Here is a 17,831-nt window from a genome sequence, read left to right as displayed (position 1 = left end):
CAAGCATCTCAATGAGTAATATTTTAAAGGAGTTAATCTTTCTTCAGTCTCAGCACCATTCTTTCTGCCTATGCTTTCCACGGTTTTTTTCCTGCAAATGTGGTTAATTATTTTCTCCTTTATTATAAAACACAGAGGACATACCTGCTTTACTGCAGCTATCAGTAGTTACAAATTCAAAAAGTAAAATTTGTGGGTTTGTTTTTGTTTTTCCCTAGCCACAAATGGTAGCCATCCAGACGCAATGGTAGACCTAGAGAAGCTAAGAACTCAAAACCCAGCGGGTATTGTGCCCCGGCTGGCCCTGCCATCAGCTCCGCACCTACCCTGAGACCTGCAGTTTTTCTCACCTCCCTTCAGACCCAAATTTGCCCACAGGGAAACCGAAGGACGCGGGAACCGGCACATGACTCAATGAGCCCAGGAGCTGCAACCCGCCGGGCCGCAGGCGGGCCCCGGGACACTCCCGGCCCCTCCCAGCGCCGCCGCCGCGGGGCGGGGCCGCTCGGCGCTCACCGGCCAATGGGGGCGCGGGCCGCCGTAGGGCTCAGCCAATCAGCGCCCTCGCTGGCGGCGCGGGCCGGGGCTGCGGGAGGGCGCGGGGGCAGCGGCGGCGCCCGGGGCTCTCAGCGCGCCCGGCATGAGCGGGAGAACAGCGGGAGAGCAGCGGGAGAGCAGCGGGAGAGCAGCGGGAGCGGCGGGCCCTGAGCTCCATCCCGAGGAGCCCGCCGGAGCCCTGGGGCTGCGGCTGCCGACCCGCGCCCGCTTTCCGCCTGAAATCCTGCTTTCCCTGGCCCTGGCTGCGGCCCAGGCTTCCAACGCCGCCCGGATCACGGAGGTTTCGGGAGAACGTTGTCGCCTCATCCCTGGGCCTGACAGGGACAATAAAACAAAATAAATCAAAATTGAATAAAATAACCCAAAATGTAGTAAAATTTAATAAAATAAAATTTAAGACGGGAGAAAATGAAAAATAGCACCAAGCAGCCGGCGCTTCTCACGAGGGGCTGTGGGAGCGCCGCGCGCGGATCGGAAGCGCTCGGGCTTCCCGGGACGGTCACCGGGGCTCGCCCTCTGCCCCTGCCCGCGGACCCGTGCTGGAGGGTGCGTCTCCGCTAGGAACGTCGCAGGAATGGGACCCTAAAGGAGAATGTGGCAGTATTTCTCCGCGTGTCTCCGCCTGTACTTTGTATTTCGATGCAGCCACTGCATAGCAATGTGGGGGGGGAAAAAAAAAAAAAAAAAAGAGAAAAAACCCCCAGACAAACCATATGTTATTCCTTTTTTTTTTTTTTTTTTTACTTGACTTTGGTTATTTGAGGCTGGTTATATTTAGTTCAGGTTTTGGTTTTTTTCTTAACTCAAAGACTGATTATTATATATATCGACCATTAATTAACACAAATTAACTCTCTGGAGTACTTTTTCTTTTTTCTTTTTTCTTTTTTTTTTTTTGTAAAGGTGGCCCAAGTATTTGATGGGACATTTCTATTACTCACAAACTCTACATACACGAAAATATTTTCTGTATCACAGTTTAATTATTATACCCTTTCCACGATCTCAGAGCACACATGACACCTCCTTCCCCGGCAGCAGCTCCAAGATGGGTGCCTTCCTTTAGGAAGGCAGCAGACCAATATATTGAAATAAAGAACTGGCGGGAAATATTCCAGGTCCTGCTGACGGTGCTGTAAATGACAACAGGATTTTCGACTCCACCAACAGATGAACAAGATCCTGCTCTCTGCAGGAGAGGGGGTTTCCATTTATTTTCATGTCAGAACCACAACTTGCATTTTGGGATAAAATGAATCGAGTAAGTGGGTGCACTAGCCCAAATAAGGGGGGGAAAAAGCGCTACAGCGTCAAACCTTTAAAGAAAATTCAAGATCGGCATTTGAATTCCCGCTTCCGATTGCTGTCAAGCACGGTATAGTCTTAAGTGAGCAAACGAAGGATCAGATTTGTGTCTGAAATTCTCTCAGATACTGAAAGTGTTTTGTTTGTATTTTACATTCCATCGCCTACATCCTGAACTGAAATAGGGCTCGATTCTGGAAACTCACAGTCTTTTAAGTGTATCGAACAATCAGAGATTTACCGTCTGGTTCAGAGTTGTGAGCTATGCCAAACCAAAAAGTGGGGTTCCCTTCTGGCTCTCTGCCTGCCCGAGGGCACACGGAAAGCCCCAGCTCGGACCTGAGAGGGCAGACCCGCACAGCTGGCGAGTCACAGCTGGCGGGTCGCTGTCGGCAGTGTTGCATCCTTTTGCCTGGTGAATTGGAGGAGCTGCCAGGGGAAACAGGTAATTTTCTGACAGTCTTTATTTTAAGGTTTTTCATAATAAAGAATATTAAGACTTTCCCCTCAAATAAAAGTAACAACAATTCTAAAGAAAAGTGTTTGCAAAAAAGGGCACGTTTGACTGAGTGCAAACAGATAAAAACAGACTAATAATGTTCAGCCTTTAACAGTTCTGCCCTCGCCCTGTGCAAAACAAAAAAGAACAAAACAAACAAAAAAAATTTCTGAAATCCTAGGCACAGAGAAGAACGGATTGGATTTGGGATTTTTACCCTTTGGCTCTGCCGAGTGAGAGAAGGCAAATGCTCAGACAATATATTCAGGGGCAAGTTATTTAGAGCTTGAACCAAAGACGCTGTATGCAGATGGGTCTGAGCTTCTGATCATCAGAAGCATCGTGGAGAAAGACGAGATCCTGCTGACAGCACTTCAGTTAACAACTAGGCAAGCAGTAGTTTGTCAGTAACTTTATTTCTTTTTTTAAAAAACCGCATGACAAACTGGAACCAAGACCAAAATACTGTATCCACTGTACATCGTTCATTAGAAAACAAACATACACCACATTTGTATTCTACCAAACAGAGAGTGTATTTCCTTTAAAATTATATAGTGCGTGCTTTTAGATTCATGCTTTTTAATATTTATTTTACATTTGTTACTCAAATATTATCTGTTATAAATAATTGCAACTCGATCAAATGGTGCACCTGTTATGCGAACCTCTTCAGTGCTGCAAGGATGGCTTTTTGCTGCCTGTTTTTTTTCTGCGTTTCCAAAAAGCTGTTGGTATTGCTTTATTAGGACCCGAGCAAGCACAGGTGAGGTGTCAAATAAAGTGAACAGGTGCCAGAGGCGCTTGCAGACCCGGGTGTGCTGCTAAGCCCCACGGCTCAGACCGCTGGAACGAGTGATGGGAGAGCGCATAGAAAAAAATCGTTTCCAAAAGGCACAATTTTCTCGACACAAAGGTACAATAAAAATATATGGCCACTGAAATGCGGGCGCCTATCGGGATGCGATTCCTGTCCAACGGGATCCCGGGCCCGCCAGGGTTTCGCCCTCCCGCCCCTGAACCGGCACCGCAGCTACAGCGCCGGGGGAGACGCTGCGGAGGGAACCCGGGGACGCCCGCGCACCCCTGCCCGCCCCGCCGGCGGCTCTGCCCGCCAGTCCGCGCTCCTCCGCGACACGGCCTCCCATGGGACCGCCCTGGGAGCCCAGAGTAATAGGGAGGGAGGGCTGCAGCGCTCCCCTCACCCCCGCCCCGCCCCGGCCGCCTCCCGCATCACTGCTCGCGGTGCCGGCTGCCGCTCTCCGGGTCGCTCTGGTCGTCGGTGAAGCAGACGTCCACGTCGCTCTCGTTATCAGTCTTTTGCTCCTGCTCGGGCTGCGCGTAGCCAGAGTCACTCTTGTCCTCGGTCGCCTTGCCGAGGCTCTGCCCCGGGTGCCGGGACTTGACGTGCCGCTCCAGGTCGCGGCGTCGCACCAGCACCTTGCCGCAGTACTCGCAGCGGTAGGGCGTGTTGCCCTCGGCGTGCAGGCGGATGTGTTTGTTGAGATTGCTGGGGTCCCCGAAGGGCCGCAGGCAGACCTTGCACTTGAGTGGCTTGTAGCCGGTGTGAGTCCGCATGTGGATCTTCAGCCCGTATTTACGCGAGTACAGCTTCCCGCAGTACAGGCACAGGTGCCCGGTCTTGGGTTTCCCTCCGGCCGCCCCCGCCGCCCCCGCCGGCAGCGTCTCCAGCCTCCCGCGGCCTTTCTCGGCCGCCAGCTCGGAGAGTTGCTGCGTGTGCATGGCGATCTCCCGGTCGATGCTGGCCAGTGAGCCCAGCTCTGCGGCGTGCAGACCCGCCGCCGGCCCCGCGAAGTACGACACCGACTCCGGGTACTTGAGGAGGCCGCCAAGGTGCAGCTTCAGCGGATAGTAGGGCGCGGCCCCGTAGAGCAGCTCCCCATTGTAGACGGTGAGCGGCATCACTGGCAGCCCGCACTCCCCCGCGTACGCCTTCAGCCCCTCGAAGGGCGGCAGCGCGAAGCGCTCCAGGGCCCCGCCGGGCAGCGGCGGGTAGCGGGCGGGCGGCAGCGCGGCCGCGGACAGCCCCCGCTCCACCTGCCGGAAGGCCGAGGCCTCCTCCAGCGGCGACAGCAGCGGGAAGGCGCGCAGCCCGCCGCCGCAAGCCAGCCCAGACGCCGCCGCCGCTGCCTGCGGGGCGGCCTCACCCGGCAGCGCTCCGCACTTAGGCGGCGCCTCGGCGGCGGCGCGTCCCGCCTTCAGTCCCCCCAGCAGTTTGGAGAAGCCGAGGGCGGCGGCGCCCCGCGCCTCCTCCCGCAGCGACCCGGCGGGGCGGAAGGCCGAACGCGCCCCGGGGCACAGCGCCAGCCCGTTACCGCCCGCCGGCCCCAGCAGCGGCCCCGGCCCGCGGGCGGCCCCCACGCTCATGTCCAGGGCGCGCTCCTGCTCCTCCTTGCCCGCCGCCCGCTTGGGCAACGCCGGCTTGGCGAGCGGCGGGGAGGCGGCGACGGCCTCCCGCTTGACCGCCTCCCGAGGGCCGCAGCCGGGCGGCGGGTGGCCGCGCAGCGAGGCGGCCGGCGGCTCCTTGGGGGGCAGGCCGAAGGCGGTGGCAGCGTGCCGGCCGTGGTCGTGATGGAGGAAGGGCCGGCCGTGGCTCAGAGCGCAGTGGAAGTGGACGTGGGCCTTGAGGCTGTTGGGGTACTTGAAGGTCCTCCAGCAGTACCAGCAGATGTACCGCTCCTCCCCTGCGGAGGCAAACGGAGAGACCCGTCAGCGGCGGCCGCGCATCCCCGCGCATCCCCCCTCTCCCTCCGCCTCGTCCCGCCCCCGCCGTACTGTGCCACGGTGCGGAGCGGTGCGGGCGCTGCGCGGTCCGGGCTGAGCTCCCGCGAGCGGAGTGCCGTAGGGCCGGGGGGAGCAGCTGCTGCCGCGAGTCGTCTGTCGGAGGGCCCATCTGTTGGCGTTTGCAGAGGAGGTAGCGTATGTCAGGGAGTCGGCTGCACCGAACAAAGGCCAATCTAATGATCGTGAGCCCCTCATTACGCGGCGAGACAATATCCGATATGTATGGGCCATATGTAATCGTTCCCTTTCAGAGGACAATGCCCTTTGTGCCCCGTCCCATTTCGACTTCTCTCAAGCGGAACAGACCTCGGTGGCCGCGGCTGTGGTGACTGCCCGACACCGCAGAGGCTCAAGGTCCTCTTTCCTCCTCCTGGCCTTGTTTGTAGGGAGGGTTCTCCCAAGGAGGAGCATCTCCCCAGCCCCGACGGTGAAACGCCGCCTCTGTGGCCACCTGTCTGTCTAGGAATCTTTTTCTTTCTCTCTTGCACTCCTCTCCCTCTCCCTCTCCCTCTCCCTCTCCCTCTCCCTCTCCCTTTCCTTTCCTTTCCTTTCCTTTCCTTTCCTTTCCTTTCCTTTCCTTTCCTTTCCTTTCCTTTCCTTTCCTTTCCTTTCCTTTCCTTTCCTTTCCTTTCCTTTCCTTTCCTTTCCTTTCCTTTCCTTTCCTCCTTCCTCTCTCTCCCCACTTTTCCCTTTCCTTTCCCTTCTCTTTCTCCTTCCCTTCCTCTTTCTCCGTCCCCTCTCCCTTCTCTCCTTTCTTCTCCTTTTCTGTCTCTTTGTATCCATCTTTCTCTCTCTCGTTTCTCCCAGTCACCATACTACGCTGATAAGCCTCCGAATTTCCCTTTCAGCTCTTGCCCACCCTGACCGTCCCCAGCTGACCCTCACCCCGCAGCTTAATGCATAGAAACACCTAAAGTGAGGCCAAGTGCCGCACGGAAATGAGAGCCCGCTCCAGGCCCGGGGGCAGCTCCTCACGTTTCAGGGAATCCCGTGGGGGATGATGGGGGTGAGACCTTGCATCGCGCCCCGCGTCTGTCGGGGCACCCGAGGGGGGCGAGTCGCCGGGGTGGATGCGATGGCCGTGACCAGCCTCCTGAGACGGCTTTTGACCGGCATGAGCCGGTGTCCGCTGCGGGTGGAAAATGCAAATGGAATCTTCGCTCTCCCCGGGAAACTCGTGTGCGAACTCGCGTGGAAGCATCCCGCGCTCTTGCGTGTATCTCGCCGCCTGTGTCCTCGCAGCATTGTGAAGGCGTTGGACGTTGTTTTTCTCCCCATTGAGGAGGGAGAGAGACAGGATTGTGTCTGCCCGGGCCCCGGAGAGGCAGCGGCCACGGGAGGAGGAACCACTGTGGCAATGCCACTACCATGCATCGGAAAACGGGTAAAGGAGCGGTACGGATGGAAAAGAGGACGGCCACGGGCCTCCACTCCTTTCCGCTGTCTACGTTTGCCTTTGCAGGTCTCTTCAGCGGCGCAGCGAGGCCCTGGTATCCTCGGCAAAAGATTGTCGGGACCGGCTCCCGACCGCCACCGAGCCCGGCCCAGCGCTCTCCCCGGCTCAGCTCCAGTTCAACAAGCACCGCTCGAGGGGGGGGGAAAAAAAAAAACCAAAAAAAAAAACACTAAAACCCCCCCTTTCTCACAGCGGTGACCCAAATCAATGGAGTTAAGCACAGAAGAAATCCAAATTTTTGATTTGATTTGTTTTTTTCGTTTTGTGTTTAAAAAAAAAAAACACCTCTGAATTTCTTCCACTTTCTTTTTTCGGTTGGTGGGGGTTTCGGGGTTTGGGTTTGTTTTGATTTTTCGGGTTTTTTTTCAGCATACGATCATTAAAAGAAGAGCGCTTCAGCATGCTGATACACTTTTTCTGAGTCTGTATTAATCAGTCTGGAAACTGTGGGGCTGAAGACATAGCAGATCCGTAGGGGCACTTTGCAACTCAGCCTTGCTTCGACGGGGCGAGTCAGATGCCGCACGCTGGGATCCTCTTGCAGACCTGAGCTCTTTAGTTTTTTCCTCCGAGTAGCGCTGGTACCATCCGGAGTCAAGGGCTGCTGGAAACGAGTGGGACACAACCCAGCGTCGTGTCCTCCTTGCTACCGAAAGTTCGCCGGGCTTCTCGAGGGGGTGACCCTCGGCAGATCCATGGCCTCACTGCCCTTAGACGTGGCGGGGACAGAGACGTGACCAAGAGTTTCTTTTCCGGGTGTAGTTTTCGTACAAGGAGGGATTTGGGTTCTTGCACATGGTAGGAGTCGATGGGATACAATAGCCAAAGCCCGGCTTTCCCGCCGCCGTCCCCTCGGGCCGGACCCTGGTCACCTTGCGGAGCGGCCAGCCGTGGCGGGGGGGAGGGGACAGCCCCTGCCCGGATCGTGCACGCCCTCCCTTCCTGGGGACACCGCCAAGCTGAAGGATTTTTCTGCGTCAAGCAGGAGCATCTGGGGTTCCCTCGTCTCCCGCGTAGCGGGCCGAGCCTGAGGGGAGGGAGTACCCCCAGGCAGCTGCCGCCACCGGCGCCCCAGGGAGCGTCCGGACCCAGGACCAATGGGAGGGGGTGCCTGCCGCCGGAGAAGCCCGACAGGTGAACACTGAAGCGCTTCGTCTTCTTTTCCCTCACTTTTAATGTGCTGCCACCTTATCATTTTGTTAACACCGGTGTAATTCCAGCTAAGAATAGATCTGCGGATTGAAACAAGCCGTCCCAGACGGGTGTCTTCCCCTTCCCGATATCTTTGGATATCCTGATCTCAGTGTGATTTGACGCCGACTTTTTACCTAATGTATCTTAATTTACAGGGACTGCCCAGTACTGCCCGGTTTTGACTTGACTGTGTGAATCTACCCGCAAGAGAACCTGAAAAGAGTCTCTGAAACTCTGAACACGGAAGGTAAACCCGATGTTTTTAGAAACTACTGAGCCAATTTGCTGTCTCGCATACCAACTATAACGACGTTTCACAGAAACCCCATTTGCCTATCAAAGGATCATTAAATCGGGCCGATGACGGAACAGGTCGAGGCACGGGGCCTTTCCATACGCTACCGAGTTAATAGATCACCCTTTAAATGTAAGCAGATGGAGTCTTAGTTTAAAGGGTGGTGGGTTAAATTCACGGCAGCTGTACTGGCATTTATTTTTCTGAGGGCCCACGTTTGCCTACCGCAGTTTGAGTTCCCGGCAAAGGTGTCATTTAAGGAGGGTTTGTTTTGTTTCATTTAATTTGGTTGCTCGGAAATGAGTGCCCACATCTGTACCTTTCTCGTCGTGCGTCGGCGTGGCCGTGACGGGGATGTCAAACCACTGCGCCAGAGGGTTGGAGTACCAGACGGTGAGCTCCTCTCCCGGCTGGACATCTCGCAGCGCCCGGTAGAAAATCTGGGAAGGGAAGAAAGCAAACTTCTTCAGGAGGCTTGAGAGGGGAGGCAGGTGGTGGAGAAAGGTGCCAGGCCAGCCCGGAGCCGCGGGTGGGGTACCTGTCCTCCTGGCAGATCCGCAACAGCCTCCAGTGTCTGCTCTTGGGAGTTTCGGGCAGCCCGGATTAACCCTATCCACTCCAGAGCTGAGCTCCCGGCTTCATCCACTAATTCCCCTCTGACCATCCGCACCTGGAAAACAGGCGACACTGTTGCCATTTTCACGTGAGACGAAACACAAAGAGAGCAAAAAGCTTACTCGTCCCCCTGCCTGCCAGCCCGCTCTGCCTGGCCCGTCGGGCTGCTTCCCCACACTCGGCAGGGGGCTGAGCATCGCAGCTGAAAGCAGCGGCGAGAGCATCTCATTTTGCCGCCCTTTTGACGCTTCCATCCTCACCCACCTTTGGGTAGGACATTCCCCGGCTCGCAGGTGCCTTGGGAGAGATGCGGCTGCCCTAGCGGGGGTTGCAGCTCTGGGGGGTAAGGATGGAAGACCCCGTGCCCCGCAAGGGGAAACGGGATTTTTCCCTTGGGTCGCATTGGTCCAAACGCACCTTGTCCAGTTGCAGCTGCTACATTTTGCTTATCGTTATATTAAATGCCCAGGTACGATTTTTAGGGGTTTTTTAAAGAATTTGTGCAGTCTCTGAGTCCGTGCAAAACCATTGCGACATGCAGGACTTGTCGGGAGACGGGGAGGGGGAAAGGGGAGAAGATTCTGCTTAGCTACAAAGTCCCTGTAGCCCCATACTTCATAATCTGCTTGCCCATACAAAGAGAAAATGAAGTGCCCATTCCCTGAATGACCGTGCAATAAAAGTCATCGGAACAAAGCAGTCTAAAGGGAGAAACCAAGGGAGCCAGATGAGAAATAAATTTGAGTGGGCTGGCAGAGCGTTTAAAAACAATTAAAGTGCATTAAAAATCAGAGCGGAACGCGTGAGCCGCGGCTGCCCGGGGGGCGAAAGGAGGAATCTCATCCGCAGCCCCCTGAAGAGCCTGATGAACAGGGTGAGAGCCCTTCACCACCTCCTCCTCGCTCCTCCGCTCGGACATGGGCTGACCCCGAAGCCGGTAGCCGGCTGGCCGCCATCCCCCCCGCTCCGGCTGTGCGGGTTGTTTGCAGCTCCGGGCTTTGGGGGGAGGTCGAACTGCGCTGGGCTGCCCCGACACCTGCGACCTGCACCCCGACGCCGTCTCCGGGGTAGTCCCGGCCCGCTCGCCCGCCCTCCCTTCAGGCCCAAGCCAAAAGACTCGCGGCCGGGGAGAGGGACTGAGGGCACAAATCCGAGCCAAGCGCAGAAATAAATCGGTGCATCTGCCTCTGCCCCTGCTCCTTCCTGGGACAAAACCCGGGGGCTGTGGTAGCCGCGTGTCCCCGTCTCTCGGGGGCTCCAGGAGCGAGGAGCCGGCCGTGGCACGTCCTGGCTCTACCAGGGAAAGGGGCAATGCCCCAGTGAGAGGAGCTCCGGGGTCGGGGGCTGGGTGGCGGGACCAGGGCCCTCCGACACCGGGCACGGGGCTCAGGCGGCGCTTCCAGCACGTCTATGTCCAAGGGGGAGGCGCGGCCGCTCCTCCGGGAGAGCCCCCGTGTCCTCTGGCCTCGCTCCGGAGGCCGGCCGGGCTGGGGGCCCCGGCACTGGGGAGGAGGGGGAGAGGGCACGGGCGGGCAGGCTTTCCTGGCAGAACCACGGGGAGACACCTCAGGACGTTCTGGAAATGCTTCCCTTTGCTTTCCTGGCTTGCTCTAAGAAGGGAGGATCGAGGAGAGACGGGGGAAGAGCAGCTTCCTCTCCCAAAGCCGGCTTCCCCCGAGTCAACGAATAATCAAGGTCCAGCGGTGCAGGAGAGACCGTAGGAAAATACCTTTTTTTTGGGTCCTGGCTCCTTGCGGTCTGACAGGTACTTTCCCAGTTTGAAGGTGCCCGGCACAGGACCCAGGCGCAGCCCAGCCGGGATGCAGCTCTCCGCGTTGACGCTGATGGCCGGAGCCCTGCTGGTTTGCATCGCTGCCGCTGCGTGTGAGCGCTCGGGAACCCCAACTACTTAAGGGGGCCGGAGTGACAGCGGCAGGCGGCGGGAGGATGAGCACAGGCGTATCTCCGCCCGCAGAGTGACGCGGCGCTGTGTGGACGCCGGCTTTTCAACGGGAGCAGGAGGGGTACCCCTTGGCAGGGGGATGCTCTGGGGCGCAGAGTTTGGTGAGAGAGTTTGGCTCCTCGAGCAGCTGCGGAGTCCCATCCAAGAGGGTCACATGGAGCCTTTCCCTAACCCTCCTGCATAATCAGGCAGAGTGAATGGCTGGCAGACAATGGGCCAGGCGACCTTCCCATTCCTAAAAATCCAATTTGTCAAGGGCAAAGAAAAGGCGCTGGTGAATCAAAGGTCTGGAGGGACCATTAATCCTCAGCATGGGGTATTGTCCCCGAGACAGTTACGATATTTTAAGTGACAAATCCACTGTATAATTTCTCCATAAATTTTACTTCCTTTTATTGTTCCTCGACAAACCAGTTTTGGAAAATAAGTGACTATTTTAAGTCTACTTGGCTGAGCCTTTTGAGGTTTAATATACTTCAAAGATTTTTAATTCTCTTCCCTTGGCTTTATTGTAAAGGAGATTAAACAAAGAGATGGGGAATGTTTTGAGGACTTGTTAACTTCTATTGATTCCCGGCGTGTGCCATACAGAAATTGGGCAGGTACTTGATGGGAAAACACCAGAAAATACCTACACTTTTTTTTTAAAGAACGACCATATTACCATTTCAGTGGTTTGGTTTCAAGCCAGTAATCTGTTCAGAAGAGCTTTGATCCTTAAGGAGGATGAATAGCACAAAATATGAGCCGCCGCAGCCCTTGTAAAACACAAATCGCTGCACCTGCGAGTGCTGGGGAAGCTGTGTCTGTAATTCGTGCGATTAAGAAATAGAGACAGGAGGAAATAGAGACATACAGCTACCAGGAAACAGGCAGGCACGGCCAGCAGATAACACAGATGTCTAGCAAACAGTGTGCAGCTGGATTCCTCTTTTAATGCATCCACAAGTTCCTCGCCCACACGCAAAATCTCTTGCACCGAGACCGCTTTAGGAGGTGGAACCTGCAAAAAGCAACTGTAAATAAAGCCAGAACGAAGCTATTTGAAGAGAGTGTGAGCCTGTGTCCCTCCTCTTTGCATAAATATTTTAATTAAGATACAACGAAGAGCTAGGATTAAGTCATTTTATAACTCAAGCTGGATAAATGCCCCAGGAATTTTCCAGGAGCTGAAAAGGAAAGGTGTGCGACTTTTTTCTTGCGTGCATGGAACAGTTCGGATGTGCATGTCAGACCAAGGAGGACAGTAACAAATTCAATTTTCCACTTTCGCTTTTATAGTCCTGTCTAGTTCCTGCTGGCAGGTTTTCTCCACTCCATACCTCATAACACTCCAAAAAGAAGATTTCTAAACCTTTCTCCTTTGGAGAAGTCGCAAAGTTGCCCAGGAGATTTTATCCATTGCTTTCAGAAACAATTGCAGATCTGGATCTGTTTTTTCCTTTTTTTTTCTTTTTCTTTTTTTTTTTTTTCCCGTGGCGTTTTTCTAATAGTCAGCCCTAATAAATTTCAAAAGAAAAACCAAAAAGCTATGCTTAGAGGTACATCTGCCGACAGACGCCAGGTAACTGAGCGGGCTCTTCTCAAGTAACCCCGCTTTCTTCAAGATAAACCTTGGCACGTCGTTTTCGATGTGATTGTGTGTGGTAGCTTTACTCTGGATTTGTTTGCCGCCGTCACGAGTGGCACCGTGGGAGCAAAGGCCACAGGGATGCGCACGTGGGAACGGGTGCGGTTTTAGAACCGGCACCTTTCACCAGCTGGCGGTCGCAAAAATCTTCTTTCCCCTCTCCCTGCCCTTCACCGGGCCGGAAAGCACTTAAAGCTCAGCCTGGCAAGTCGCCGCCGCTGCTGCGATATTTGCCCACGCTGGCCGCCGTTCGCTCCGGCCCGCCGCGGCGATGCGCTGCCAGCCCGCCCGGTGACGGCCGGCCGCCTTCCCGGGGCGCCGGCGGCCGCTGCCTCGGCCGGGGCGAGCCCTGAAGGATCAGAGCCTCCGAGAGAGCGGCGGGAGCGCAGGGCTGGTCGGTGCGGCCCGTTCTGCCCTTGGCGCTGCCCGCGGGCGCGGGGAAGGAAGCGCGGGGCTCCCCCGCACGGACGGCACCGGGAAGGGACGGCGACAGGGACCGGACGGGGCGCTGCCACCGCCCGCTCCGGGGGCTGCTGGCCGGCACTGAGTCCGCGTAGGCTGTGAATGTATTTTTAGTAATGATCCGTATTGGTGCGCTCGCGAGATAAATGTCGCCCCTGCCCCACCCCGCGCCTTCTGCCTGGAGCATCGGTGACCATCGATCGCATCTCTCCGGGGTGCAACGCCAGGGACTGTCCCGGGAGCAGGGTTGGGTTCGTTTTCACTTCGGCAGGGTTGGGAAGAGGAGGGGGGAGAGGATGTGGGGAACTGAAGATGACCCCTTTGATCAGCGGCCTGAATGGGGAAAAAAGGATAAACAAGAAGTTGAGAGCAATAAATTTAAGCCATGAACATGTCCCTGTAACCTCTGGCCTGGCCACTCGAGGATGAGACCGGTTTGAAATTCCGAGAGCCGCAGAGGTAGAGAGAGGGCCTTTAAGGCGACCAAGGTACCCTACTGCTCCGCCTCGGGAGCCGCTCCCTCCCAGGCCTTAATGAGTCAAAAAGCGTGAACGACACGCGAACAATTTTATCAATAGGACCATGTAAAGGCCGACTGTGAGGAAAGTTATTTATTAATATAGCCGATTGTGGCTGGTTCCCATCCACTCAGAAAAGAAAAGCCCTTGCTCTGGAAGCATTCACACCAGTTCTCCAATTTTTATTCTGTCCTGTGGCTCAAAGTTGAAGTTCCCCAAGTGAAATAAATTGTCCACAAAAGAGGAAAGGAACCACATTTTCTTTTATTTTTCCTTCCCTAAAAAGGAAGGGTGAAACCGATCTAATGTGCCCACTGGAGCAAGATGCAGCATGAAAGGCCGGGTGTTAAAAGTAAAAGCAGCCTTTGGAGCAAATGGGATGGAAAATTAAATGAAATTAAATAGCTTGAACGACCGTATTGTCCCTTATTAAAAAGACACATTAATTACATGGTTTCAGCTTTATTCAAAGACAATGTTTAGACTCAATCAAAACATTCCACTATCGCTCTTTATATACTTAAACCGGGCTACTAGAGGCACCATTAAAGAGAGATCACTTTTGCCCAGAGATGCGATGAAAGTTATTTTCCTTGGCGGCCCTTATTTATGCCCACCGCTGAACTGCCGGTGCCCCTGAGTAACACTTTGGCACACTGTTCTCCCTGATTTAACAGGTTGCCCCATAATGAGGCATGAATGTTAAGGAACAACAGTCATCCAAAGAGGCACAGTTGCAGAGAGCAATGTCCCACCAGGGAGCTCCATTCAAACCATCAAACCGCTCCGGCACAGAGAAGGTTCAACACCACATTCAGACCAGCATGAATGCCTGTATACAGGGCCCGGCTCATTATGCCACAGAGCACCACAGCGGAGGCTGGAACAAAATGCTGCAAGTTCATTCAGCAGGCCATACTCCGGCGGGACGGCCCAGCCGGCGGCTCCCGGGGTGACCTTTTTCCCGAATGGCTTTGCCCTGACAGGGCTGCCCTTCCCCGGGCTGAAGGACAGGACGGTCCGAGACTCCCGTCCCTGCCCGAGCCGACCCTTAGGCTCCGTGGCAGGTGGATAGGGATGCAAGGCACCGGGCGGAGGGCAGGGGGGAGGCTTGCTGAGACCCTGAAACCCGGAAATCCACTTTAAACGGAAGAGACCAATATAGTCTGAATGCCTCTTTTCTTTCTTTTCTCTTTTTTCCCTTCTCTTTTCCTTTCTTTTCTTTCTCACTTCCCCCTTTCTCCGCTTCTCTTTCCCCCCCTTTCTCCTCTTCTTCCTCTTTGTCCTTCCCTTCCCTTCCCTTCCCTTCCTTTCCCTTCCCTTCCCTTCCCTTCCCTTCCCTTCCCTTCCCTTCCCTTCCCTTCCCTTCCCTTCCCTTCCCTTCCCTTCCCTTCCCTTCCCTTCCCTTCCCTTCCCTTCCCTTCCCTTCCCTTCCCTTCCCTTCCCTTCCCTTCCCTTCCCTTCCCTTCCCTTCCTTTATTTCCCTTCTCCCTCTCTTTCCTTGTTCCCTGCCTTCCCTCCTCTTTCTCTTTTGCACGTTCCGTGTATCTTTTCCTCGATCTCGCTCACCTTCTCTAGTTTCAGCTGCTCTTTCTCAAACCCCTTCCCTCTACCACCCTCTCCTCTGTTCTGTTCCTTCCCCTCACTGTCATTCCTCCCCCACGACGCCGCCCGCAGCAGCCGCTGCCTCCCCGCCGCGGCGCTGCCGGTGCCCGGTGCCCGGTGCCCGGTGCCCGGTGCTGCGGGCGGGCAGTGCCGACCGGCGGGGCAGAGCGGCTGCGGCCGGGCCGGCGGCCCCAAACCAGCTGTGCGGTGCAGACGAGATGCGGGTGGGATATTAAAGCAGCTTTTGAATAGTAATTCAGGTTCTATGGGAATCCGGGCAGATGACAGGAGCTCGATTTGGTATTCGTATTGTTAATCGAGAGCGTCAGCCCAGATCGGATTCAAATACGTTTTGTGCTCGTTAAAAAATTCCAGTGTAGGGGCTGAGATTTTTTTTCTTTTTAGCCCAACTTCAATTGGAGGCGAAGCTTGCCGCATAAAGTATTCAAAGTCTGTCTAAAGTTGCCTTTTAACCGTATTCCCCTTCTCCCGCAACCCCCACCGTATCTCTTGGTTCTTTCGGTTGACATGGTGCAAATAAAAGTCAGTAAACTTGTTGCTGAATTGCAATGTTTCGGTGTACCTTATAAATTCATACCTTTTCTCCCTCGATCGCCTCAGAATGAGCCCCTGCCTCAATTCGATTTTCCTTGCTGTTGGGCACATTTAGGAGAAAGTCTATTTGTGAAGTTCATTTCTAGGCAAATGTATTCAAGAGCTGATTGGGATGAATAGGACCGTGTGTCAGCCGCCCCTAATTGGGATTAAAGCACTTCGGACCATATGCAGAGAGTGACAGAAATTCTCAGGTTTCATTGTGCTCAGACTTCCACCCGCCTGGACACTCCCCCTGGAAAAGGGGGATTTATAAAGATTTCAGGGAGAAACTGAGCAAATAAAGGAGACTCAGAAAATGACAGGTCTAATGTCTCTCTGCGGGGCTGCCAGCGTGGCAACTGCCGGGGACAAGGACTGGCAGTGGTGGGCAGAGAGCCCTGGCAGTGGGTTTCCTTTTGGAGGGAAGGGCAGCAAGCCTCAGGTTTCTCGTGCTCGGCTTGCTTTCGGGTTTAGAAATCCTGGGGGTTACACAGGAGTGAAAAATCCCATGAGAAAACTTCCCTGGGTGATTCTAGCCTAATGAACGTGCTCCCAGAGGGGAAGGGAGGCAGGGAGAGGAGATGCGAGTCTCAGGCAGACACCACTGTCTGCCCAGGCCAGGCTGGCATCAGGGAAATGAGGGGGGGTTTTTTTGCCGTCCTGCTGCAGCAGGGATGGCCGAGGGCTGTGCTCCATGCTCGAGTCTGCCTGATCTAGTGGAAGATGCCATGGCCCAGATTGGATGATCTTTAAAGGTTCTTTCCGACCCAAACCACTCTGTCAGTCTGTGTTTTTAACCCAAATCTGCTCCACGTCCATATCCACCTATTGCGCTGCCTGTTCGTCTGTCCGTCTGCGTGTCAGCCGTGCCCTAGCAGCCCCGGCACTGCAAAGCATCCTGCCGCTGCTATGGACTCTGTGCTTGTGGGGCCACAGCGAGTGGTCTGGCCTCCACACTGTGACTATCCCGTGTGTGAGGTAGTCTGCATGCGGGAGCCCAAAACGTGGTGAGAAAATTATTAATTAAGTTAGTGATTTCTAAACTCCGTGGTCAGTTACCAGAAAGACCGTGTTTAATCCCATCACAGTCAGACAGAAAAGAGCCTGTACCGCTACCAGGGCCTTTGTTTGCAGAGGCTACTTTGTGCCAAAGTGATGATGGAGAGCTGGTGACCGCCTGCTGCTCTCACCCTCTCCACTCTCCTCTATAAAGCAGCCATCGTCCCGACGGGGCGGTTTTGCGCCAAAGTACCCGGCTGGAGGCACAGCCCGTGTCCCAGCGGCGCCCGGCAGAGCTCGGCAACCCCGGGGAGATACAGACACAACTTTCTGTGGTGATGCTGAGCTGGGTATCCCCTCCGTGCCGGAAATACCCTGGGACTACCTGTAGGCTTGTCTGCGGCGGTGGGAAGGGTCCTGCCCCTGTCATCTGATCACGCTGTTCACTTATGCGGGCACCTTCCCACACCCCTTGGGTCTGGCCGGGTGGGGAGAGGAAATGGGGAGTGTCCCGTGAGTCCCCTGGGCATGGTGCCCCATTTCCAGCGTTGAACAGGGATTGAGATGCGACATGCGAGGCTCGGCTGGCTTGGAAAGCAGCGCTATGACCCTTGAGATATTGCTGAAGTCTCAGGTCAGGGACTGAAATCCGTTCTCTGGGGTGGGTTTGCCACTGCATACCACTCCTGAAAAGTGGAAGATCTGGTTTAGAGGAGATTGACAGAGCCCTCTGCTCCCAATCTCCACCCGCACCGCCGGGTGCCCGACGTTCGTATTTCTGCAAGACAAAGAGCGGCGGGCACGGTCGTGCGTGGCGGTGTGCGGGGACGGGGCACAGCGGTCGCGCCGGGTGGCGGCCGCTGAGTCCGGGAGAAGCCCCTGACATAATTTCGCAGCAGCTACGGTTGGCTAAGGGCTGGAGGAAAAGGGAAAAGCCCAGCCCTGACATGCCTCCGCCCGAGACGGCTACGATATTTAAATAAAAAAGGAAAGGGCATCCCCGCGCCAGCCGGCAGCGCTGCCCCAGCTTTCGGAGCGGAGGACGGGGCGGGTGTGCCACCACAGCCCTAGCCCGGCCGGGGCGCCCCGTGTTTGCCGTGTTTGCTCCTGCCGGGACAAACCTTGGCCCCTGCCTGAGGAGAAAAACGCGGCCCTGGGCCAGGGCGAGGGAACGGGCGCTCGGCCTCCGGCTGGCCGGTACTCCCGAGGTGCCTGCGGAAGGGATGTCCAGGAGGCCCCACTGCCCGGAGGCTGCTCCTCCGGTTATAGGCAGAGCTGCGCGCAGCTGCCTACAGCTACAGCAACCATAAGTGTCGCAGGTACCTCAGAG

At 55.7% G+C, this 17,831-nt stretch overlaps 1 protein-coding gene across 2 annotated transcripts; it reads right to left on the bottom strand.

Annotated features, from left to right (window-relative positions):
- Positions 1 to 2,759: 2,759 nt before the first annotated feature.
- On the bottom strand, positions 2,760 to 11,667 carry PRDM13 (PR/SET domain 13). Of its 2 annotated transcripts, XM_032105137.1 has the most exons (4): positions 10,457 to 11,667; positions 8,651 to 8,782; positions 8,432 to 8,552; positions 2,760 to 5,067 (listed from the first exon to the last, which is right to left on the bottom strand). In XM_032105137.1, exons 1-4 carry the CDS (start codon positions 10,595 to 10,597, stop codon positions 3,596 to 3,598), a joined length of 1,866 nt encoding a protein of 621 aa, XP_031961028.1. In that variant the 5' UTR covers positions 10,598 to 11,667; the 3' UTR covers positions 2,760 to 3,595. The 2 variants fall into 2 exon arrangements, with proteins under 2 accessions (XP_031961028.1, XP_031961029.1); XM_032105138.1 differs by lacking the exons at positions 8,432 to 8,552; positions 8,651 to 8,782; positions 10,457 to 11,667 and adding an exon at positions 5,159 to 5,707.
- Between the last annotated feature and the right edge of the window lie 6,164 nt (positions 11,668 to 17,831).

This window comes from Corvus moneduloides, chromosome 3, assembly GCF_009650955.1.
Source record: "Corvus moneduloides isolate bCorMon1 chromosome 3, bCorMon1.pri, whole genome shotgun sequence".
Classification (NCBI taxonomy): Eukaryota; Metazoa; Chordata; class Aves; order Passeriformes; family Corvidae; genus Corvus; species Corvus moneduloides.
Note: the sequence above shows the minus strand (reverse complement) of the source record. Positions and strands in the feature narration are given on the sequence as shown.